At 33.9% G+C, this 27,425-nt stretch overlaps 1 protein-coding gene across 1 annotated transcript; it reads left to right on the forward strand.

Annotated features, from left to right (window-relative positions):
* Positions 1–201: 201 nt before the first annotated feature.
* Positions 202–27,148, forward strand: LOC127794121 (cytochrome P450 CYP72A219-like). Its single transcript, XM_052325026.1, has 5 exons — positions 202–567; positions 24,540–24,757; positions 24,915–25,159; positions 25,669–26,056; positions 26,651–27,148. The coding sequence occupies exons 1-5, from the start codon at positions 288–290 to the stop codon at positions 27,074–27,076; spliced, it is 1,557 nt and encodes a 518-aa protein (XP_052180986.1). The 5' UTR covers positions 202–287; the 3' UTR covers positions 27,077–27,148.
* Positions 27,149–27,425: the final 277 nt, after the last annotated feature.

The raw sequence follows: 27,425 nt of genomic DNA on the forward strand, positions 1-27,425 counted from the left end.
ATCCTTCTTTTTCTTTTATAAAAATAATCATGTTTTGATTTTCAAAATAGATACGTTATTCAAAATTTTAGGGTTTATTTATCTTTCAACAAAAGAAAAAAAAATAAAAATTCTGCATTTTATGTGGTCATCGGCTCCCTTTAAAAGATGCCACCCACCCAACGAAGCTTATAAAAAGATGCATAGGTACCACCTCTCATCCTGCAAGCTCATTGGAGCTCTCTCTCTCTCTCTCTCTCTCTCTCTCTTTCTCTCTCTCCTCCTCCTCCTCCTCCTTAATTGGAACTATGACATTTATCATGAGCTCCATTATTGCCGGCGGGGCTGCAATAATTCTGATCATCATGTGGGCATGGAGGCTAGTGAATTGGGTGTGGGTGAGGCCAAAGAGGCTAGAGAGGTTGCTGAGGGATCAAGGTCTCAATGGAAATCCTTACCGGCTACTGTTTGGAGACACCAAAGAGTTGAGAAGCATGGTCCAACAAGCCTATTCCACCCCTATCAGCTTGTCCGACCACCACCCTAGACGCGTCCTGCCGTTTTATCATCATATCATCACCAAGTATGGTGCGTTTTCTTTCCCTTCATTTTCTCGAACCATCCATCATTTTCCGTCAAAATAAGAGCGAGATTCAATTTATATATATATATGCCTGCATGTTGGTAAACAGTAGGACACAGTTCAATGAATTGAGGATGAAATTCTTGTCAGTTTATTACAAGTTGATGAAGAACCAGTGGTTCATTCTGATTCATCCATGCATGCCTCAGGATTACTTCTGCTCTGACAGCGCATGCTCCTGTTAGAATCAAATATCAAATTGCATATATATAAAAGAGAAATAATTAAGAAGAGTTTGATGATGATGATGATGATGAGAGAGAGAGAGAGAGAAGCTTTTTACGATGAGTTAATTAGCTTAGTTTTCTGCGTCCACTGATTATATAAACATGTAGTTGTAACTTGTATATATGAATTATGAACTCTTCTGCTGCAGCAGGTTGCATGGCTGTGTGGTATCCATAGGCGAATCTGAATAGCTAGCTAATCTGGTCCAGTCAATTTTGGCAGCCAGTGCATGTGCTTTTAACGAACGTTGTAATATCAATCCCACCTTTTCTTGATGCATTAAACACACACACACATATTATAATATGCATAAACATTAAACAATAATAAAGATATCATTATCAGGGCCCGTGCTTCCTTGATCGTAGAATAGTGTCCCCATTATTGAGACCTTTGGTGGTTCATGAGGCATACTCCAGGTATAGGAGGCAACAAATATGCCCTAGCGGGAGAAGAAAATATGAATTCATTATGTTTTTACGCTTGCATTAACATCAAGGCCAAAGGCCAACAACAACAACAAAAACAAGGGAAAGGCAGCTGGAAAGACGGCGAAAACAAGAAAGCAAAACCATACAACATTGCCAATGCCATAAACTAGGCAGATCTAGGATGAGCAAGCAGGCATGGACAGAAATTAAGCACAAAGCAATGGGACTAATAGAACTAGCTTTGAAAACCCATTGAAGAGCGCTGATATGACCTAAAAGGACTGTTGCCTACACAACAGGTCAAGCCACCAAGCATGCCTCGCCAAGAGCCACTCGAATATTAGGATAAGTGAAAGAGAAAAACGAAAAGGCAAAGAGAGACCCGGAGGGAGAACAAACCCAAAGCAAAGCACGACCCCTACAAAGAGCACTGAAAGTACTAGGCAAGGCCATAGGCAACCTTAATTTGTTAGAGACCCGTATGTATCTTTATTTATTTGGGTTGGGATAGTAAGGGCTGTGAAATTTCTGTTGTGAGACTTGCTTTTCCAAGCACCTTTGTAAGAATCACTTTTTATAAAAAGTAATTTAGTCATTTGGTTAAATTATTCAAAAACATTTTTTATATTGTTATATGTGTTTGGCCAATGAATGAAAAAAAGTGTATTTTTAATAATCAAATTATCAAAAAGGATATAAACAAACATATATACTTTTATAATTAATATTGTTTGCATATTAAAATACTTTCAATATTTTTTTAATTTTATGATTATATAAAAAAAATATTACTTTTTTTGCTTAAAAATCTTTATACGAAATACATATATTACGAAAATAGTAAATAAGCAGCTCCAGTAGGCGCCGGTTTCTTCAACCTCCAGCCATGGGGGATTCATTCCGACGGCAGCTGGTGGCGGCTGCGGTCCCTGTATAACTTTTATATTTCTATAAATACATATGTATTTAAATAAAATATATCTTTAAGTATATACTTGTATATATATGTATTCAATCTATATAAGAACAAAAATAGTTGTAAATTTAAATGCTTATTAAGGTTATTTTTTTCTATTAATTAACAATTCAATTTTTTGCTTCTACTTTGCTGTACAACCAAAGCCCCAAATTTTTGCCTCTGCTGTGCAATAGAAAATTGCTTTTGCTATTATTAAAAACATTTTTTTTTAAATTTTGGTCAAAAAATATAAAAACAGATAAAAGCACTTTTGCTATTAAAAAAAAAAAACTTTTGTCCCTTCACCACAGCACAACCAAACAAACAAGCTCTAAGGCCTGCCCCTCAAGACAAATGTATGGACTTGCTACCTGTTGGCTTTCTGCCGATACTAGTGCTTAAGTCTTCTAAATGATAGTCCCAAGCATTATCTCTTATATATTGTCTGAAATATCTTCACCTCTTACATGGAGATATAATGTTATTCTATCTTAGAAATAATGGGTTCCATTGGGCTAGTAAGCTTCAGTTTCTTGGGCATATATAAAGTGAGGAATTTGGAGATTCGTGTTGGCCAGTTTGTTTGCCAAGAAATATTGTTGGACCTCTCTTGAATGGAGTCCCGTTTCTACTTGTAAAAAATAGAGAGGTGAAAAGGTAGGTTTGTAAATATGTTTGGAATCTTCTAGGGGGAATTAAGATAAAGTGTGGGGGTTGGGTTAGGTAAACGGGTTCACAAGATCCAAACCCAACTAGACAAAAAGTTGAACCTTGCCCTTACTTGAGACAGTTATGGTATTATCACTTTCAAGTAGGTTTGCTTATAGAGTAGAATGGGAGGGTGGAGATGGGATAGGGTCCCCAAAAGGGGGGTCTGGAGAATGGCTGGGTGAGATATAACTTGTGGGATGCTAATAAGTAAAATCTGTAATATTTAGTTAAACATAAAAGCTTACTTTAAATTTTATTGATGTAATTCTTGGAGTTTAAGATATTGTAGTGTAGTTTTCCTTGTTTAGATTGACGAGTGAGGAATTTTGCTAAAAAAATCTAGTATTTTAAATTTTATCGAGATATTTCTTGGAGTTTAAGATATCGTAGAGTAGTTTTCCTTGTTTAGATTGATGAGTGAGGAATTTTGCTCAAAAAATCTAGGTAGGCATGAGGATTAGGAAAGTGGCCAATAATGGATTCTAGATTGGAATGACGGCAGAATCGGGGCATGAGATGTGAGATTCATTAGGCTAAGGTTGGGAGTTGTTTGCCTGGAGTGGATATGAGGTTTATGCCCCTATTTTAAGGTATTAATTTACTTTTCAGGTTGGGATCCCTAGGTTATGATATGGCTATAGGGGAGGGGAGAGGAAGGGAAAGGAGGGGAGGGGGGCCCGGGGGGGGGGGGGGGGGGGGAGAACCAAAAGGTGGATGGATTATGAATGTGGAAAGCCTTGATAAAAGTGTTTAAGGTGAGTTTATAAGGTTTTTGGGTTGAAGCACTTGACTGATGGTATGGTTGATCCAACCATATAAAGAAGCATAGGTCACCATATTAATTAGTTGAGGTTAAGGGATTGTTACCTTCATTGCTAACACAAACTTTGGCAACAAGGCTTCAAGTTGTTGGAATTTTAGAAACATTGGTAGCTATGAAGTTAACGAGCAACACTGAAAAAAATATTAATGTGAAAGATTGTAACCTCTTTATTTTATTCACATCATTATGCCTTTAAATAGGCATTAATACATGTCAACTAGATAACAAGAAAATAGAATTTACTGTTGGACTTAAATTTAAAAACAACTAAATTATCTCAACCCACTAAATCAGTAAATAGAATCAAAGACCCAATCATAACTAACAATTTTGACCCAATCAACCCACTAAATCAGCAACTTTGAATCAATATTCAACATTCCTCCTTGATTCAAAGTTGCAAAACTTCAACTTTTTATGGAGCACTTCTCTCCAAATTTCTTCCCAATTGTGAAGCACTTCTCTTCACTTCTTGATGCACTTCTCATCACAATCAATATTTCCTTCAAATGTTGAAAAAAAAAACAATCCAGTTTCATGGAGCACTTCTCTCCAAAAAATTCTTCTTGGTGTACTTCTCACCAACTAGAAGAGCATGTCCTCTTCAATTACCGTAGGATTGTTGCCAAGCGGAGATATCTCCCTTTCACTTTCAACCCACCGACCCACTACCATAAACTGAGACCTCTCAAATGAGCTTTCATTTTGACAGCCCATACTTGATAATTTTCTCCATCAAAAACTGGTGGTGAAAGAGATGATGTGTTGGTGGAAATCATAGAAATAAAGAAAGCGTTGATGGGTTCTCTCTCACAGGTCTCTTAAGATCATTGAATGCTCTGATACTACTGTTGGAATTTTAGAGACATTGGTAGCTATGAAGTTAACGAACAAAAGCTGAAAAAAACATGAATGTGAAAGACTGTAACCTCCTTATTTTATTCACATCATCATGCCTTTAAATAGGCAATACATGTCAAGTAGATAACAAGAAAATAAGATTTATTGCTGGACTTAAATTTAAAAACGACGAAATTATCTCAATCCACTAAATCAGTAAATAGAATCAAAGACCCAATCATAACTAACAATTTTGACCCAATCAACCCACTAAATCAGCAACTTTGAATCAATATTCAACACAAGTAAGGTCAAGTTGGATTCACACACAAGCATTCAAACCTTTTGAAAAGTGAAACTCCTCGATCAAAATAGTTGTCCCTACATAACTTGCAACTTTTCAAGCATTGCAAGAGATCATTTTCCCTAGGAAAGGTTGACTAAAATTTAAATCTAGAATTTATTCTAGGAATGAGGTTAAAAGGGTGTATTTTTGAGTGCCATCTTTGTTGGACCATGAGTTTCTCGATGATAATCAATGGCACACGATTAGGATGGTTGTACTTAACGATTTTGTGAAGTGAATGGAAAAGAGTTTTTTTTTTTTTGTCATGGGTTCCAAGAGTGTTGATGGTGACCTTCTAACATTGGTGTGGATTTTTATAGTTAAAATGCATCAAATGAGACAATGTTCCTTAAGGTTCTAGATATTTAAGCAAGATCATAATTGAGCTTTATCATGGTTTCAAGGGATGTGAGGATGGTGTAAGGAGAAACAAAGCTTGGAGACAATAAGGAAAGGTTCTTTGGGGTTTGAATCAAAAGTCGGGGGGGGGAGGGGGGAGAAGACATAGTTTGGTGCCAACCTAGGAAAAGAAAGCCATGACGTCTCTAGGGAGCAAATAAAAGGGGCTTTGTTAACACTAGGAGTGTAGAAGGAATTACTGAATTCACATGTGAAGCTATTGTTAATCTTTTGTCATCTATCAATTAAAGCATTCTTAATATGCGTAGAATGCTCATGGAAGATGGAATGATGATCAATTTGAATAACACTTTCATTGTTATAATGTAGTAAGATACACCCCTTACACTTAAGAAGCCAAGAAAGATATAATGTTAGAACAAATTAACAGTGTTTTTTGTTTTTGTTTTTGTTTTTTGTTGTTGCAACAAGAAATAATACCTTAGAGAAATGCATCGATAGGTGAGACCATCAATCTAATCAACATCTATATAAGCATGCAATATAAAAATATAAGTTAGAAAAATTCAACTCCCTTAACATGATAGAAATTCTCAAAATAGCAATCAAGTGAGTGGAGTATAACTATAAAATAATTAACATGTAAGTATGTCACACATTACACTTGTGAAGGAATTGGAAATAGTTATGTTATTAGTGAAACCAATATGAAACTAAGATGTAGAGCATATTTTTCTAATAAAGATGATAACATTAAGAGCTTAATTGAACTCAAATTGAGGTGGTTTCTAACTCCTAAAAAAATTCTAAGGTGACCAACATCATATCTAAAAGCATAGAGTAAGACAGTGTTTAGGATTAGAAATTCTTGAAATGTCATCCCTAGTGGTAATCCTATCAACATAGAAAGAGGGTGATATGATAGTTGGAAAAAAAAGGTAACAGAAACAAGCACGACCATGGAACTCACTCTAGTTTTTCTCTCTCAATTTTCAACTTCTCCCTTGTCAATACAACTAAAAGAAAAACAAACTAATTAATGCAATTTATTATGGGGACAATGGAAATCACTAGCGTACAAATCAAAATGGACCATATAAGCCCCTAAAATGGGCTTAATTATGATATAATACATTTTCTCCACATAGCAAAGGAAGCCAAAAACCTAACATGATACAAGTATTTGATTTGTGAATGAAAGAGTAGGGTCATACAAGGATTAGAGAATAAATCGAAATCATACTAAGCTTAGCAAACCAAATTCAGTAAGCGTTTTTCTAAGACCATAGAGGGCTCAACAAAGTTGACCTCGCCATGGAGTTAACTTATGCTTGGAGATTACCATCTAAAATAGGCTTCTTTTATGAGTTATGTAGGAGATTTGGATGTCAAAATAGTAAGAACAAAGCAGTAAGAAAATCCCACATCACGGTAGAGGTTTTCCCCTGGTCAATCCACTCAACAAGAATAGAGTTACACACTCAAACTCTCACAGTACCACTCCAACATCAACCTTGAATACAAGCTCAAACCCAAGCATATCCCAGTACTCACAACTCTCTTAATTTCTCTCAAACCCAATGTTTCACACTTAGAGAAAATGATACAATTGACTCTTGTTGTAACTCCCATAGGATCTGATCCTATTTATATAAGTAATCATCTCCATAGGGACTAATTAGAATAGAACAAGGCATTGCTATTTTCAGGAAATCAGTTAGACAATTAGGCATTAGAGCTTAGGCAGTCTCCAATGGTCATAACTGTTAATTGATATAACCGACTCAACCATTTTGGGATATTAGAGTGATGTGGACAATTACTAAATGGAGTAGCAAGGGTTCGTGGAAGGTTTCAAACAAGCTGGTGCTTCATGCTTTGGTGTATTTCATCTGGAGGGAATGCAACAACATATGCTTTCGGGATCAAGAAAGATCTGCTTCTTAGTTGGCGCATCAGATCCAGTGTGTTGTTTGGGCCCGTCTGGAGACTGTTCTCTTGATATCATCTTTACAGAGTCGCGTCCTTTGTCATGTCTGGCGACTCCTGATGGACCATCATTTTATTCACTGATGAGTTGTTTTTTGCTTTTTGAGGAAGGTAAATGTGATCTTGAAGTTCCATGCTTGGTGCCAATGCCTCCTGTGCTTTTTATCTTTTTCCCCTGTTACCCTGTTATTTTGGGTTTGTGTTCTATTTAGTCTTACCTCTACTAGTGATCATCTCAGCGGATTGGCTATGTCTATTTTGGATGCTTTTAGTGATTATCTTCTAGCCTTTGTATATCTATTTTTCTTTGGTCCAGAGGGTGCTTCTTGTTGTTTTTTCCCTAGTTTTTGGTGGTCAAGTGTATGCCTTAGCCTTCATTTGTAATCATTTCAACGTTGGTTTTTGTTTTATAAAATTTTTACTTACAGAAAAAAAAAAAAAAAAAAAAGAGAGAATATAAATGATTGATGGATAGAACTAGGGGACCTACATCACTTAATTGACTAAGTAGAAAGCACGTTGAGTAAGGCCAAAGCCTGCTCAAACTTACCTACTGGAATGGACTTGGTCAACATGTCAGTTGGACTAACCTCAGTGGAGATCTTCTCAACTTTGACCTACTCCTTAGCTATAATGTCCCTCACAAAGTGTAGTTAAACATCTATATGATTGGTTCTCTTAAGGAATTAATGCACTATTGCTCTTTGTGAATCACAGTACACCTTAGGCACTGGCTCCTTCATTCCAAGTTCTTAAGTGATTCCATGCAACCAAATGACCTCTTTGATGGCTTCAGTTAGAGCCACGTACTCTACTTCTGTTTTGGAAAGTGCTACAATATGCTATAGGTTTGTCTTCTAGCTCACCACATTGCCTCCAATAGTGAAGACATAGCCGGTTAGAGATCTTCTTTTATTAAGATCTATTGCATAGTCATAGTCACAATAACCTTCAATATAGTTTCCACCTTCTTTGTTAAACCTATACACCAATCCAATATCCACAGAACCCTTCAAGTACCTCAACAGCCATTTAACAACATTCCATTGATCCTTGGAAGGCTTACTCATAAATCTTCTAACTAGGTTAACTCCATAAGCAATGTCAAGTCTAGTTCCAATCATTGCATACATAAGGCTTCCCACAGCATTAGAAGAGAGAACTTTCTCCATATGTGCCTCCTTATCCTTAGGTAAATCACCTTTTACAACACATAAGTTAAAATCGGTAAGTAAAGGTGTAAACACTACTTTGCAATATATCCCTCATTCCAAACAATTCTACAATCTTCTTTAGATAACCTGTTTGAGACAAGGTCAAAGTACCTTTCTTATATCTCCGATAATATCAATTCCAAGTATTCTTTTGGTTGGCCCCAAATTTTTCATTTCAAATTCAGATTTGAGGACCTTTATTAACTTCTCTATCTCATCTTATCCCTACATGCTATAAGCATGTCATCCACATATATCAACAAGTATATGTATTGATTCTCCCTTAGCTATTTATGGTACACATAGTGATTAAAATTACACTTCCTATAACCTTTTTTTAGCATGAATTCATCAAATCTTTTGTATCATTACCTTAAGGATTGTTTCAGTCCATATAAAAACCTTTGCAGTAGGCACACCATCTTTTTTGTCCCTTTTCTCACAAAACTAGTTGGTTGCTCCATATATATTCTCTCATCCAAGTTACCATGTAGGAATATTGTTTTGACTTCAAGCTGTTCCAACTCTAAATCATAAAGAGCTACCATAGCCAAAACCAATCTTATTGAAGTGTGTTTTGCCATAGGAGAAAAAATCTCATGGTAATCAATTCCCTCAACCGAAGAGTACCCTTTGGCAATCTTACCTTGAAATGTACTGGTTCCACACCTAGTATTCCTGATTTTCTCTTAAAAATCCACTCACAGCCTATCACTTTTTGATCAACTGGTCTCTTTACTAGGGTCTAGGTCTTGTTTTTGATTAGAGAATCCATCTATTCTTGCATTACATTAAGCCAATTTGCCTTATCCTTGTTGCATCACTGAAACTGACAAGCTCATTCAATTCAATTGAGTCTCTAATGTTTAGGGCATATGCTATAATATCAACATAAGCATATTTTGCTGGTGGCCTAGCTTATCTTCTCATCCTGTCTCTAGACAACAGATAATTACTTAAATCTTGACCATCAGTAGTTATCTGAGTGTGAGGTAAACTAGCTTTATCACTGTGATCTTGCAAAATAGTAGCATCAGGTAAAACATGATCAAAATCCCCATTTTGACTTTCAGTAGGATCACCACCACCATTCTGATAATTTTGTAAGTTTACATCATCGAAATTTCCACTTGGAAGTACATTCAAATTTCTCTTTCCACCTCAAACTGAAAATTATCAGTTTTCTTGTTCTGATCTGATTCCTACATGTTAGTCTCAGAAAACACAAGTTCATTAAAAACCATATCTTTGCTTATGACAACCTTCTTGTCATCAATCAGCCAAAGTTTATAACCTTTTACACCCTTATGATACCTTAGAAAAAATGCCTTCTTAGCTCTTGGATCAAGTTTGCCTTCTTTCTTATGGAGATACCCTATACACCCAAAAGGTTTTAAGTGAGCTATCCTGGGTGGTTTGTCAGTCCATAAGTGTTATGTTGTCCTAAATTGAATTGATAATGATGGTGATATGTTGATTATGTAGCATGCAGTTGCAATAGCCTCAGCCCAAAATCTTTTTGTTAGACTAGATTCATTTAGCATGCATCTTACTTTATCTAGAATCGTTCTGTTCATTCTTTTAGCACTACCATTTTGTTGGGGGCTGTCACTACAAGTTCTATGTCTAATAATGCCAATTTGTTTGCAATAATCCGTAAACTCATCACTACAAAACTCTAGGCTATTGTCAATTCTTAGATTCTTTATTTCTTTTCCAGTTTGGTATTCAACTAAGGTCTTACATTCCTTAAATTTTCCAAAATCTTTACTTTTCTATTTTAAGAAAAAAAACCCATACCTTCCTTGAAAAATCATCAATAAAGGAAATAAAGTATTGAGCACTAGAGAGTGAATAGGGTACCTTGGAGAGCCCCGCAAATCAGAATGTATATACTCCAAGATACATTTGGTTTGATGTGTTAAGGTTGCAAACTTTAATCTGTGTTATTTTCCCATAACACTGATTTCACAAAGATCCATGGTACTGATCCTTTCAAGATCTAAGATACCTTGCTTTCATAATTCTTGAAGTCTTTTCATGCCTATGTGACCCAATCTCTTGTGCCAGATTGTAGTCTCATCTTTGACAAATGATGAAATTGCAATAGCACCAGAGACAGCTTCTTTGTTGCCCAGATAAATACCCAAGATGGGAGTGAATTGAGTTTTTCAAAAATTAATAATTTTAGCTCTTATTGAAAACTCTTAATTTTTGTGATCTAAATAAAATGTGATTAAGCAAGTATATGAAAATTTAAAACAACCAACCACAAAGAACAAGGTAATTTTTATAGAGGTTCGGCTCTAAAAAACGTAGTCCTCTATCTCAAGACTGAGCTTGAGGTTTCACTAGAGAAATATAACACTAGTTTTTAATTAGAGCTAGAACCAACAAAAAATCCCTTACCTAAGCAAGAACCACTACCACACTATTAACAAATACAATCCCTACACAAAACAGGTGAGTAAAAATAACAAACTTACAACTAGAGACAATCTTAAATAAGTCACCAACAATTGAAATTCCACCAGCCAACAAACTTATAGCACTTGAACCTTCTCGCTCTTGTTTGAATTCTCAATCAATTATTTATTCATTTTATTGTATTACATGCATTAGCCGTCATACTCACCTTGCATTTATACACATATTCAAAAAACTAACTGTTACAAAGAGAGGTAAGAAGCAAATTTGAAATTCAAAATTTCTTTCAGTATTTTCAACATCTCCAGCTAGGATCTATTGGATTATAGAATTCAAACACATCTTTGAAAATTTTTGAATAGAAAAGTCAATAAATTAAATTTAGGGGACAACATTTTCTAAAGAGAGATTTTTACTTTTTAGCATGAAGAAATCAGACCATGACTTTAAGGTATAAGATGAAAACACATTTGACAAAATATTCACTTAGCGTGCAACAAAAAGAGATGTAGAAATTAGGACAATAAGAAATGACTGTTAAACTCCAATCGACTTAAGGCATAACTTCAGTCAACCTAAGTTGTCTAATAACTAAATACATAACTTCAATCGAAGGGTAGGTCGACCTAAAACCATGAGGCCAAATATTTTGGTTAACTTCAGTTGACCTAAGATTAAAGGCTAACATTTTGGCCAACTTCGGTTGATCTAAGATAAACTTCAGTCGACCTAAGATACTTAGCCATTTTCAACACACATTTTTTAGCACAATGAGTTGATAAAATATATCTCTATCATAAAAATATTTTTATTATCATCAAAACATATCTTTTACATTGCAAGAGACTAATAAAATATATTTATATCATAAAAATATTTTTTTTATTATCGAAATCTTATTTACATACCCTTGAGCTTAACAATCTCCCTCATTTTGATGATGACAAAAATTTCATATTTTTCTTTAAGATAATCGTATTTAACCATACCTCCCCCTAAGGGTATGCTCCCCCTGAATTTATGCATAAAATATGTTTGAGATAAAATATTTGACTGATAAAATTTTTAACAAATAAGACATATCAAATATAAGATACATATAAGACATGTCAAATATAAGATTATTATATCCATTTAGCATAAGACAAACAAGACAAATATGAGAGTTCATAAGATCAAGACATACAAAAGATAAAACATGAGGTCCTTTCTCCCATTTTTTGTCATTATCAAACTAAGACTTACTCTGATAAATTCATCATACCTAATTTTCTTCTAATTTTGCAAAATTGATCTTCTCTTAAGGGTTCTGTAAAAATATCAGTTAGTTGATCATTTGTGTTTACATATTCTAAATCAATATATTCATCTTTTACATGTTCTCTAATAAAATAATATCCAATTTCGATGCGCTTTGTCTTAGAGTAAAGAATGGGAATTTTAGTTAATTGAATTGCACTCGTGTTGTCACACCTAATAGGATTAGTTTTTAACTTAAATCCATAATTCTCCATTTGATGTTTTATCCAAAGGATTTGAACACAACAACTCCCAGCTACTGTTTATTCGACTTCAGCTGTTGAGAGTACAATTGATGTTTGTTTCTTACTAAACCAAAAAATATGACATTTACCTAAAAATTGACAAGATCCACTCGTACTCTTTCTATCAATTTTACTTTTAGCAAAATCAGCATCTGAATATCCAATTAATTCAAATGAAGATCCTTTTGAATACCAAAGTCCTAAATATTTAGTTCCTAGAAGATACTTAAAAATTATTTTCACATCTATTAAGTGATATTCCTTAGGATTAGTTTGAAATCTAGCACCCAAGCACACACTTAACATTATATCGGGTCCACTAGTTGTTAAGTAAAGTAATAAACCAATCATTCCTTTATATTTCTTCTTATCAACATATTTCCCATTTTCATTCTTGTCTAGCTCAATTGAAGAATTCATGGGAGTTGGACTTACTTTATTTAACTTAAGCTCAAATTTCTTAACGAGATCCTTAATATATTTGGATTGACTTATGAATATCCATTTTCTAATTTTTTTTATTTGAAAATCTATAAAATGATTTAATTCTCTTATCATACTCATTTCAAATTCTTTGTACATACATTTAGCAAAATCCTTACACATTTTCTCATTTGTGGCTCCAAAGATTATATCATCTACATATATTTGAATTATGAGAATTTCATTTTCTTCATTTTAATGAATAAAGTTTTATCTGTTTTTTCGTTTGTATAATTATTATCTATAAGAAATTTGTTTAATCTTTCATACCAAACTCTAGGAGTTTGTTTTAATCCATATTAAGCTTTTGACAACCTATATACATGATTTGTATATTTATTATCTTCAAATCCTGGGGGTTGTTTAACATATATTTCCTCATTTAAATATCCATTTAAGAAAACACTTTTAACATCCATTTGAAAGAGTTTAAAATCTTTATACCAAGCGAATGCTAATAGTATTCTAATGGCTTCTAATCTAGCAATAAGGGCAAATGTTTCATCAAAATCTATACCTTCTTGTTGATTGTACCCTTGAGCAACAAGCCTTGCTTTATTTCTTACTACTATTCCATATTCATCCATTTTATTTCTATATACTCATTTTGTTCCAATAACAGGGTAATTTTTAGGTCTAGGAACTAATGTCCAAAGTTTATTTATCTCAAATTGATTTAATTCTTCTTGCATGACCATCATCCAATTTTCATCATTTTTAGCCTCCTTCAACTTCTTTAGTTCCAACTAAGACACAAAGGCTAAATGTTCACACATATTTTTAATCAATGACCTTGTTCTAACTCCTTCATTTGGATTACCTAAAATTTCATTTTTAGGATGATTTTGGACAAATTTTCATTCTTTAGGAAGATTACTTAAATCATTTGGAGGGTTTTGAATTTCTATTGAATTATTTTGTTAAGGTAAAATTTGATTATTATTTTGAGAAACATCATCATCATTTAAATACACTCTAGATAGAAAAGGTGAAGAGTCATAAAAGGCAACTTGCATTGATTTTTCTATAGTTTGAGTCCGTTTATTGAAAACTCTATAGGCTTTACTAATCCATGAATATCACATAAATATTGCTTCATCAAATTTGGGATCAAATTTTCTTAAGGCATCTTTGTTGTTATTTAATATAAAACATTTACATCCAAATACATAAAAGTGACCTATTTTAGGCTTTCTATTTGTAAGAAGTTCATATGGTGTTTTCTTTAAGATTGGTCTTATAAGGGCTCTAATATTTAAGATATAGCAAGTAGTGTTTACAGGTTCTGCCCAAAAATATTTAGATAAGTTACTATCACAAAGCATTGTCCTACCCATATTTTCTAGTGTTCTATTCTTCCTTTCCACTACTCCATTTTGTTGGGGTGTTCTAGGAGCTAGGAAATTATGATCAATGTCATTTATGTTACAAATGCGTTCCATATCTTGATTATCAAATTCTTTGCCTTTATCGCTTCTAATACTAATTATCTTGAGGTTACTTTTGTTTTGTATTTTTCTATAGAATTCTGAAAAGTAATCATATATTTCATCATTTGAGACTAAGAACATAACCCATGTATTCCTAGAAAAACAACAATAATAACAAGGCCATATCTCTTTCCTCCCAAACTAAGTGTCCTAGTTGGGCCAAATAGATCTATGTGAAGTAATTCAAGAGGTTTAGTTGTTGATACTATATTCGTGGATTTAAATGAAATTTTTACTTTTGCCTTGTTGACATGCATCACAGATTTTATCATTACTTTATATAAGGCAATCCTTCGACTAGATCAAATCTTACTAACTTTGAGAGTAGATCCATACTAGCATAACCTAGTTTCTTATGCCAAATCCAACATTCTTCATTTGTGGTGGATAGACATTGTACATTGTTTGCTAATAAATCATCTAGGTCAACAATATATATATTTTCATATCTTTGACCAGCAAATATGATATTTGACTCATGTTTAACTACGGATTTAGATGACTCAAATATTACAACATATCTTTTATCACATAGTTGACTTATACTAAGCAAGTTATATTTCAATCTATTAACAAGTTGCACATTTTCAATAATGGTGGAATGAGCATTACCTACTTTTTCACTACCAATTATTTTACCTTTGGTGTTATCTCGGAAAGTTACAAAACCTCCATCCTTTGAATCTAGGTCAAGGAAGTTATTCGGATCTCTGGTCATGTGAACATCCTCTATCCAAGAATCACTTTGAGCTCCATTAAGACTTTGATTTCTCTAGCGAACGTTTCAAGTACTTGTTTTTGGTATCCAAACTTTCTTAGGTCCAACTTGATTAGCAAATTCAGAAATCATATTTTTAGGTACCAATACTCTCTTAACTAATTTTCTTTTATATGGGCATGAGTAGGCTTTATGCCCTTCTTCATGACAAGAGTAGCATGTACCAAAGAATGATGATTTTTCTTTGGGTTTATGCCAAAATGTATTTCTAAAAAAACTTTTGGTTAGGGTTATAAAAATTATTTTTCTTTTTATAATTTTTACTTTTCTTATTTTTGACCAAATTCATTTTCTCTTTTACTTGGTTTTTCAAATTTTCATTTTCTTTTTCAAGACTTTCATTCTTCAAAATAAGAGAAATACTTTCTATTTCAAAGTTTTCGATTGTTATTTTCATTGCATTATTTTCTTTTCTTAAAGAAGTCATTTCATTTTTCAAAGTGACATTTTTTGTAAAAACTTTTCCTAACTTATCAAAAATGTCATAAAATGCATCAAGAATCAATTTATATATATGTGTGTGTGTGTGTGTGTGTGTGTGTGTGTGAAGTTTAAAGAAGAAGAGTTTGATTTTACATCATTCTCAAGAGCCATGAGAACCACACTTGCAACTTTTTCTTGTGGTTCTTTATCTTGCTCACTTTTTTCACTATCAGGCCATGTGGCCGTCATAGCTTTCTTCTTTAATTTATTGATCAATGAACATTTGGGCTTGATATGACCAAGTTTCTTGCACTCATAGTAGATGACAAGCTCTTTCTTTTGAGACTCCTCTATTTTTTTTTAGGGTTTATTTTTAAGGAGTTTCCTTTTCATTAACATGTGTAACATCCCGAAATTTGTTGATAAATAATAATGATTATTATTAATATTGGCATTTGAGGTTATTATGGAATATTCGGGGATTTAGGAGAGAAATATTTATTTATGATGTTTTGAGGAAATGAGCAATTAAGGCAATTAATTAAATTATTTTGGAGTATTTATAGAATTATTAAATTAGAGTGTAATAGAGGTTTTTAGAAATTTCAGGGTGTTAGTGTAAATATTAAGTAGGGGTGTGTGTGGGTATTTTGGAAGTTTGGGGGCTGAGGTGCGATTTTTCGAAAAGGGGCCGAGGCTCACTTTAAGTATAATGGGAGGCGTATAATGGTTGAAGGCAAGTGGCAACTGGGTGGTCGCGCGCGAGGACGACTGTGGGCGAGGCGAGGGTTCGAGGTCGCAGGGGAGTAGGCGCACACGCGAATTTTTGGCTGAATTTATTCAACCATAAGGCACCCAAAACGGCGTTGTTTTGGGTAGGTGGTGGGGGGGCAACGCAACTGTAACTGGGCACGCCACGTGGCGTAATGTGGGCTACTCATCTGCCTTGCTCGCCAAGCCTCCGTTTCTGCTCATATAAAGGGCCAAATTTGGCCATTTTTGTGTCCAAACAGAGAGCCAAAAGGGGAGAAAAATTGAGGGAGAAGATAGGAGGCTGCGAATAGTGAAGGAATGGAAGAAAATAGAAGAAAAACATGAGAAAATATAGGATTTTGAGGCTATTTGGTATTCAAAAATATCTCGGTAAGTGAGTAAAATTAGTATAAATGTTATATGTTTAAGTTATAGAATTTATATGGCTAGATTATGTTGATTATGCGATTAAATTTAATTCATTTGAGCCATTAACTTGTTATTTTATATAAAAAGTTTTACTTCGTATCGAGAGCGTAGAAAAGTCAAGAATCGACCATTTACAGGCAATCTCCTAACATTTCCCTTATGTTCTTCATTTCCTGCCAGAGTCTTAATTATTTTTCATATTTTAATCCCTCCCTCCGCGTGACTCAATTCCACGCACTAATAATAATAATCTGCTTGGCAACGATTTCGCAATTTGTATGTTAATAATGAGTCTCTTGGTGATTAAATGAGCTAAGTAAATGATTCCTTGATGTCGTTTCTTATGTCCATCATGGGGTTTTGTGTCGCTCCGCTTTCTTTGGGAATGATGCCGAACCCGTTGGGGCTAGGTTCTTAGAAAATTGATTATGTCCTAGATTATAGGAATATGTTAAGAGTTTATTATGTATGTTGAGATGGTTTTCTGTGAATGAGAAGGAATGAGAACACGAATGGTATGTTAGTGGTTATGTTACGAGTATATGAGATGTCATGAGAAAAGCTTAAGAAATGTTAAGAAATGTCAGTACGTGTGTCTAAGGGTATGGGGTACAAAGCCACTGACTGTCGACCGTAGGTCTCGGTAGTTGATAATAAGATGTATGGGCGCTAGTCATTAACTGCTATGATAAGTGCAAAACGGGCTAGATGAGCTAGTACAACCAGATTCCTGCCTTAGTTGCGTGCATATCATGATGTGTGTGCTGCTTAGGGATTGGGTTGCATTCATTTGGGGGACATGCTTTGTGTGTGACGGGATGTGTGAGCATTTGCATGACCCGGTTGGTCTAAGAGCCAACTTGGGTTCTTTAGGTGAGCCGGTGCATTTAGAGCATATTGCATATATGTATTCCTATGTAGGCATAGCATGGCTTGATGTTTGGTTTATGGGAGCCTTGTCATCACGTTTATGCTACAGAAGCCATTGCATTTCCTATTTGTTGCATTACATAGTGAGGATGTGTGACTATTAGTGATGAGGATGGGTGGTGCTCACCACGGAACGTAGGCCGTGGATGTGGACCACGATTGCGGAAGGATATGATGATGTGATGGATGACAGGAAGAGTGTATGATGGTATGATGGATATCAGGAAAAGCATGTTATGAATGTCAGGAAAAGGCGAGTCTTTAGGGATATTGATATGGTAGCCTATATTAGGCTGCAACAGGTTTATATGCGGGACTTAGGTGCCAATATGTGTGTTAAGTGGGCCCTAAGAACTCTTTATGTGCAATTAATTTTATGTTATGCATTTAGAAGTAACACGCGTATGGATCATGACACGGGGTGTTGTTCAATTAGCATAAAGTGCATAGGGTGGTATGGGAAGAGTCATATCTATAACCTACAGTATTCCTTTCATGAGCTTGCTGAGTCTTGTGACTCACATTTGCTTTCCATCATTCCAGGCAAGAGTATCCTAAGATTGTAGGTGCATTCGTCAGAGTTGAGTCCAGCTCGTCGAGTCATGATAGCAAGTGCAGAGCTCTCTCGAGACTAGGTCCTGGGTGTCATTGTGCTTGGGTTAGAGTAATGTTTTATAATTTTGTGATGGATATATGTTATATATGTAAGCCAGATGGGCTCACGGTACAAATGTTTATGAAATGCTATATGATTAAAAAGGGTATGGTTTTCATAAGGGTGGTGTTTGAGTTTTTAGTTTGTGTTTTGTTCTATATCACACAAGTAATGACCCTCTCACAAATCCTCTATGCTAGCGAGGGCTCCGGGAGACAGGTCGTTACAACATGTATCTTCTTGTTATAAAGGCAAGCTCATCATCCTTATCACTATCATTTCTTTGGTCTTCCTCTTCGATGGACTTTAACACAATTGTTCTTTTCTTCTTTTTCTTGTTGTCCTCTTCTTTTTCTTTTTTGAGCTCTATCTTATAGGTAATGAGAGATCCCATCAACTCATTAAGGGCAAGAGCCTTAAGATTCTTTGACTTTTGGTTTGACTTTTGGATAGCAGTGACTTTGGGCTTCCATTCCTTTGGCAAACACTTTAAAATCTTTATAATAATTTCATGGTTAGGATAATTTTTACCAAGATACTTGAGATTATTAATAATATCAGTAAATTTAATAAACATTTCAAAAATAGACTCATTAGATTTTATTTTAAAGAGTTCATAACTATGAATAAGCATGTCAATCCTAGTTTCCTTAACTTGATCAATCCCCTCATGTGTTACTTGCAACATATCCCATATTTCCTTAGTTATGCCACAACCTAAGATTCTATTAAATTCAATAAGTGAAAGTGCACAATATAAAATATTCATAGTTTTAGCATTGCTTTGTGACTTCCTAATATCTTCTTCATCAAAGTCTTCCTCATATTTTGGAAGTACTTCCCCATTTTCTGTAGTGGTAGGCATTTTTATACCTTGAGTTATGATTTTCCATGCATCATAATCATTAGCTTGAACATAAATTTTCTTCCTAGCTTTCCAATACATGTAGTTTGTGTCATTGAACAGAGGAAGTCTATTTGTGGACTGACCTTTGGTTGTACCATTACCAATAATGGTTGTCATAGTGTAAGATGATAATAAAAATCATAAGAAAGAGTAATAGATAAGTAGAGAAGATTATATTCCTACTCTGATACCAAATGTTGCCAAGATAAATAGCCAAGAGATGTGGTGAATTGGCTTTTTCAAAAATTAATAATTTTAGCTTTTGTTGAAAACTCTTGATTTTTGTGATCTAAATAAAATGTGATTGAGCAAGTATATGAAAATTTAAAATAATCAACCACAAAGAACAAAATAATTTTTATAAAGGTTTGACTCTAAAGAGTTTAGTCCTCTCTCTTAAGATTGAGATTAAGGTTCTACTAGGGAGATATAACAGTAACTTTTAATTGGAACTAGAACTAACAAATAATTCCTTGCTTAAGTAAGATCACTAGCACACTACTAGCAAATACAATTTCCTCACACAACAAGTGAGAAAAAATAACAAACTTACAATCAAAGACAATCTTAAATAAGTCACAAACCATCTCAAATAAGTCACCAACAATTGAGAATTCTAGCAGTCAGCAAATTTCCAATACTTGAACCTTTTCATTCTCGTTTAAATGCTCTATCAATTGTTTGTACTTTTTATTGTATTACATGCATTAGACTTTATACCCACTTTGCTTTTATAGACATCTTTAAAGAACTAGCTATTACAAAGAGAGATAAGAAGCGAATTTGAAATTCAAAATTTCTTTCAACATTTTCAACATCTCTAGCAAGCATCTATTGGATTTTAGAATTCAAACACATCTTTGAAAATTTTTGCATAGAAAAGTAAATAAATAAAATTTAGGAGACAACATTTTCTAAAGAGAGATTTTTACATTTTAGCATAAAGAAATCAAACCATGACTTTGAGGTATAAGATAAAAACACATTTGAAAAAATATACCCTTATCATGCAACAAAAAGAGATGTAGAAATTAGGACAATCATTAAACTTCGGTCGACTTAAGGCACAACTTTTGTTGACCTAAGTTGTCTAGTAACCAAATATATAACTTCGGTCGAAGGCTAGGTGGACCTAAGACACGAGGACAAACATTCTGGATAACTTCGATTGACCTAAGATAAACTTCAGTTGACCTAAAATTAGAGGCTAACATTCTGGCCAACTTCGATCAACCTAAGATTGGATGTCAACATTCTAGCCAACTTCGATTGACCTAAGATAAACTTCAGTTACTTAGCCATTTACAACATGCATTTTTCAACACAATGAATTGATAAAATATATCTCTATTATAAAATTATTTTTGTTATCATCAAAACATATATTTTATATTGTAAGAGGCTAATAAAATATATTTATATCATAAAAATATTTTTGTTATCATCAAAATCTTATTTACATACCCTTAAGCTTAACATTCTCCTTGTAGGTTATACAATCTTTACTTCAAGATCCCTTTCAACACCACCATAAACCCCCTCATTACTCTCAATGTGCCATTTTCAGACTTGTATGAACTTCCGTTCATATCCAGCATGCCTAATGATATCAAATTTCTCCTTAAATTGGGTACTAGCCTCATATTATCAAGAACCCTATATATGTGAGCCATCCCATAACTTGGATCTAATTGTTCCAGTACTAGTAATATTACAAGATTGGTCATTAGCCATAAGCATCTTACCTCCTTTAATTAGTTTAAAATTGAGTAACCAATCTCTCCTATGTGTCATATGAAAAGTACATCCGGAGTCCATAATCCATTTATCACATGAACTATGTTTAGAAATGATTAGTCATTGCCCACTTTCATAACCATCTAATACATTGGCAGAATTAGTATTTTCAATACGATTTTCATGACCCTTCCTTCTTGATGGACAATTTTTCCAAACATGGCATTCCCTTTTGCAAAACTAGCAGGTTATGGTTCTTAATTTTCCTATTCCCCTTGACTATGATCAAGAACCACCTCTCCCTCTTGACTAACTTATTCTATCAGGTCTCTCATTCACTTGCAGGCCTTCTCCTGATGATGTTTTCTTATCTTTCTTGATCCCAAAATCCCTTGATCTCAGGGTTACCAAAACATCTTCCAAGGTGAGAGACTCTCTACCATATTTAATTGTAGTCTCCAAGTCCTTGTAGGATTCTGACAATGAATTTAGAAGAAGTATTACTTGGCTTTCATCAGAGATCTTCTCATCTATGTTTTCCAAGACAATAGTAATGAGTTTAAAGTCATCAAGATTTTCTTGTAAGGACTTTTGAGAGATCCATCTTGAAACTGAAAAGCTGCTCCTTCAAATAAATCTTATTAAACATGGTCTTAGTTACGTAAATGGACTCAAGTTTCAACCATACCTTTGTTGTTGTATCTTTCTCATCAATTTGTCAAAGAACATTATCCGCAAGTTGTACACTATTTCTAGTACATCTTACTTTTCTTGGGCAATTATAGTAGCAGGATGGTGTTTTTCACCATTTAAGGATTTTGCACATTTTTGTTAAACAAGGATGGCCCTTATCTTCTTACGCCACATGTTGAAATCACCATGGCCATCAAACTTCTCAATCTCCATCTTTGTAGAACCCATATCCTCGTTGTTCTTGATCTTACTTGAAATTTTGCAGAAACTTTTTGACTCCTAGGGTCTGCCCCGCTCTGATACCACTTGTAGGAGATTTGGATGTCAAAATAGCAAGAACAAAATAGTAAGAAAATCAAGAAACAACCCACAACACAAATATACCTGTTCAGATTCCTAGTAAAGGAATCCTACATCACGGCAAGGGTTTTCCCTTAATCAATCCACTCAACAAGAATAGAGTTACACACTCAAACTCTCATAGTAACACTCCAACATCAACCTTGAATATAAGCTCAAACTCGAGCATATCCCAATACTCACAGCTCTTTTAACTTCTCTCAAACCTAGTGTTTCACACATTAGAGAAAATGCATGACACAATTGATTCTTGTTGCAACTCCCATAAGATCTGATCCTATTTATACAAGTATATATCTCCATAGGGACCAATCGAAACAGAACAAGGCAACATTAGCATTAGGAAATTAGTTAAACAGTTATGCATTAGAGCTTAGGCAGTCTCCAACGGTCATAACTGCTAACTGATATGACTGACTCAACCATTTTGAGTCACACATCTAACAAGTCACAACTATAACGAACAAATTGCCTCTGTATAATCAATTATATACTCCTGATTGAATCATTTGCCTACTAAATGAGCATTATATTCCTCCACTAAATTATTAGTGGGTTTTGACTTCATAAAAATCACTTAAAACCTATAGGAGTTTTACCTGCAATGCAATTAATTAAGTCACAATCGATAGCACTCTATAAGCCCGAATTCCTCTTGCATAACTTAATTATTGCTAAAAGGAGATTAAAACTAGACTCTTCATAGAAATAGGCTCATGTAATTAAAACAACAAAAAATAAAGAAGAGAATGTTGTTGTTTTACTCAAATATGGCAACGAAAAACAATGGAGGTGGAATTGAAAGAAAGATCCAGATACAAAGGTGTATGACCAATACGTAGCATAGAATTTATAAAGAGATTGAGACCAAAATAGGTGTAGGCAAAGCACTGCATAACTTATAAAAGATACTTACATTAGAATCATAAGAAAACAATTCATGAAATATATTAGTGAAAAATGGATGTTAAGTAAATTAATATAGTATGCTCCCATAAGACAGCATGACAATAGACTCAAAATTAGGATTACTATATGCCATCAATTTAAACCAATATAAAGCAATTGTAAGGTAAAGAGAAAGAGGTGGAGAGATGCAAACCAGTTTAGTAGAGGTTTAGCTTATAATTGAGCCTGTGTCATTTCTCCTCAAATCACAATTTGAGGACTCTAATATGGAAACAATTTTTCTAGTTGATGTGCATAAAGGCCTATGCCCATTTACAAAGCACACAAAGGTCAAGCCTAAAAGTTTTATAAGGGCCAAAGAAAGGATAATGTCGTAGAAAAAAAGCCCAAGAAACCCTATAGACTCCTATGTGGGAGGACCAAGAAATTCTAAGAGAGTTTGCAAGGTCTCTCAAAAAGCCTCCCGCGGGGTGTTCATGTAATAGAGATGTGCAAACATACCTCCAAGATATTTTTCAAAAATTGTGTAATGGATAGAAATATAAACGGGATTCGTGTCAGTCTCGAAAAGTCAGGAACCTTATCATTTCCCATGTATTTCAGCTATAGATAACCCATTCTCCTAAGAAACAAACTTTTACCTTGCAAAATAGCTCTGTAATTTCTTTTAAATATTTGACTTAAGTATCGGAATATTTGTATAGAGAATGCTTTGCGCCTTCTAATTGCTTTTTGTTTTGAAAAATTCTTGGAGTTTGAAGATGAATCCCTCGTTACAAATTAATTTGTTATGTTTAAGTGACAAACTAGCTTATAATAGGTGCTAAAGAACCATGCAATCCCCTAGCTTTAATAGGTGCTAGAAACCTAGCTCTATTAATGCTGGAAGTTCGTATAGCTTGTAAGTGCTATAGAACCTTATATTCCCCTAGCTTCAATAGGTGCTTATACAAATGAATTTCATGATGGGGCTAGCCCATTGATCAATGGTTTGGTAATGTAATAACAGTAGATATCATGTGAAAAAACAAAGCAGAATGTATGCAGCTGCTCTATTGAGATTTAGATTGAGTGACAACGAAACTTGAATGTCGATGATGATACTAGTAAGGGCTAGCTTCAATTTCCAAAATAAGAGTAATACCACTATGATGGAAATAGTGAAACACAATAATAGAGTGGGTATATTGTAAACGATGGTGAAAAAAAGAAGGAAGGGTCTTTGTGAAGTCTATGTTATAATAAGACAACTATGATACCATGAAAATTAGAGAAAATATGTGGAGATGATTTTATTGTTATGTGTAAACCTATACAATACAGAAGCATTTGTATAGGAACTAGCTAGCAACCATACAAGAAAAATACAATATTTACAATATTATGCATGGTAGCACGATTTCTAATTGTTGTTTTTACCTAAAATCATCTATCAAATTACCCAAGTCATTATGCTAATTACATAAATCATGCTAACACTTAATAGTCATAAAGTGCAGGTAAAAATTCTTTTACATGGGTTGGCCCAATCCCTAGAGTGAACATCATGGATCCTGAACTAATCAAATACATCTTGGTTAAGAATGAAATTTTCAAGAAGCCACAACCAAACCCTCTTGCCAAGCTCCTAGTGACAGGCATTGCTAGCTATGAGGATGAGAAATGGGCTAAGCATAGGAAGATTATCACCCCGGCTTTCCATTTGGAGAAACTCAAGGTAAAACTTTAATTTTAGTTGAAATTCTTTAGCATTTGGTATAAGATCAATGTAGTCGAGATGCTTTTTTTTTTTTTTTTGGTTATAAGTACCAATGTTGGTTGTAATAATATTTTTTCTTTCAATTCATTTTTTGTTTTTTGTTTTCTTTCTGCAGAATATGTTTCCTGCAATGTATTTGAGTTGCATGGAGATGATAAGCAAATGGGAAATGCTACTATCAAATAAGAGTTCATGCGAGCTAGATGTGCAACCTTATCTTGAAGACTTAACCAGCAATGTGATTTCTCGCACTGCATTTGGATCTAGTTATGAAGATGGTAGAAAGATTTTCCAACTCCAAAAAGAACAAGCTGATCTTACTCGCCATGTTCTACAATCAGTTTACTTGCCTGGATGGAGGTAAGTCTATGATATATACCAAGGACTATAGTGTATTTGACTAATAAAATGATGCTATTCTTATACAGTATTACACCAAAAAATTAAAAACCTATCAAAATAACATGATAATGCCATTTTTTATTTTAATTATGAATCAATTTTGTAGATGTTTATGTAGTCATTAATATATAAGCCATTATATAAATTGTATGAATGTTCTATTTGAAATTTGTGTTTGCAGAGGATCACTGATCTACTAATGGTTAATGATATACATACAACCATAAATTTAATACAAAATGATACATCATAGTAATCACTATGTATCATGAAGGAATCAATTACAAAAGGAATTAAATTGTGGATGATTATTGAAATATTATTGTCAAATCAATTCGAGAGTAAGCAATTTATTTTGGGTTCTTAATTAGTTGTATATTAATAAAAAATTAAGACAAAAAATAGCTGCCATGCACAAGGAATAATATTATGATGGCTTTCTTATAGCCCTAACCCTCCTTTTGCAGGTTTGTACCAACAAGATTAAACAAAAGAATGAAAGAAGTCAACGATGAGCTACTCGCAATTATGAGAGGCATAATTAAGAAAAGAGAAATAGCAATAAGGGTAGGAGAAGCTGGTGATGATGACTTGTTGAACTTGCTTTTGAAATCCAATATGAAAGAGATTCAAGAGCACGGGAACAACAAAGATGTAGGGATGACTCTTGAAGAGGTGATTGAGGATTGCAAGGTGTTTTACTTTGCTGGGCAGGAAAGCACCTCCAATTTGCTGCTATGGACCATGGTTTTGCTAAGCATTCACCCCAAATGGCAGGTGAGTGCAAGAGAAGAGGTTCAAAGAGTTTTTAAGAACAACGAGCCAGACTTCAATGGGATAAACCACCTCAAAATTGTAAGTTCTCAAGAGACATGCTCATTGATACACACACACACACACATATATATATATATATATATAACTTGGAAAATATCTATCAAAGTGGCTCATATTATACTCGAAAAATGATATTTTTTATGAAAATTATTGTACAAATTAAAATAAATGTTGCTAGAATGCTGTGATGGTGATATTTTTTGCAATTATGATCCATTTAGTGAGTTTCTTTTGCTCCATTTCACTAAATGGATATAAATAAGGCGCATCATTTTAGAGAGAATTGTGTATATAAAATTGAAGTAATATTTATATCACATTATAACCATTGTAAAGAATAAAAAAGATTACAAAGAAAGTTTCACCCAAAGTTTTTATGCAAAATAATTTGGCTCATTAACAACCATGTGCTGAGAAGAAAAACATCTACTAAAGTGGATTATAATTATAAAAAAAAATGCTATTAGCATACCATTTTGCTGGCATATTTTATTTAAAAAATTATAGAAAATCATTTTCTCAAAAAAAAAAAAAGTCTCATTTTTTATACCCTAGATTAAAAGATAAATACATCTGTTCAATGCATTATAAACCAAGCTTCATCATCCTCAGGTGACTATGATTCTCTACGAGGTTATGAGACTATATCCACCTTCAGTTGTAATGACTCGTATCATTTACAAGGAGACGAAGGTGGGAGAAATGACATTTCCAGCTGGAGTGCAATTTTTATTGCCAATATTGTTGGTCCATAACGATGAAGAAATATGGGGTGAAGATGCAAAGGAGTTCAAACCAGAGAGGTTTTCTGAGGGATTAACAAAGGCAACAAATAATGGACTCTCCTTCTTCCCTTTTAGCTGGGGTCCTCGCATATGCATTGGCATGAACTTTGCAATGATTGAGGTGAAAATGGCTTTGTCCATGATTCTGCATCGCTTCTCATTTGAGCTTTCTCCATCATACACTCATGCACCTACTTACATTGCAACGCTTCGAGCCCAACACGGTGCTCACATCACCTTGCGCGGGATCTAGGGTTTGTGTGTTTGTTTCCCAATAATGTATAATGCTTTATCTTGAGCTAAATTATCTAATTTTATTTTTTTTCTTTGTTATTAATTGGCATATGCAATGAAATAATTAACTATAGACAAAAATGGGGCCGGGTATATGCATTCCAAATATATGATTAATTAGTTGTGTGGAATGTATTACAAGCACAGATAAGTCTAATAACTTAATAAATTAATGATAATATTTATCTAGAATTATCTGATTTGTTTTTTCTTGTATCCTACCACACATGGGTGTTGAAAATGAAAAGGAAATTTATGAGTAGAAAAATTAAAATTTGATTTTGGCTTTGCAAGAAACTAAAGCTGAA

The sequence above is a fragment of the Diospyros lotus genome, chromosome 2, assembly GCF_014633365.1.
Source record: "Diospyros lotus cultivar Yz01 chromosome 2, ASM1463336v1, whole genome shotgun sequence".
NCBI classification, from domain to species: domain Eukaryota; kingdom Viridiplantae; phylum Streptophyta; class Magnoliopsida; order Ericales; family Ebenaceae; genus Diospyros; species Diospyros lotus.

What these genes read in the sequence shown, in the direction of transcription:
- LOC127794121 (XM_052325026.1), top strand. Translation starts at nt 288, where the DNA reads ATGACATTTATCATGAGCTCCATTATTGCCGGCGGGGCTGCAATAATT. An exon ending in TCATATCATCACCAAGTATG is followed by an intron (nt 568 to 24,539) that starts GTGCGTTTTCTT and finishes CATAAAGTGCAG; the next exon opens with GTAAAAATTCTTTTACATGG. An exon ending in GGATAAACCACCTCAAAATT is followed by an intron (nt 26,057 to 26,650) that starts GTAAGTTCTCAA and finishes CATCATCCTCAG; the next exon opens with GTGACTATGATTCTCTACGA.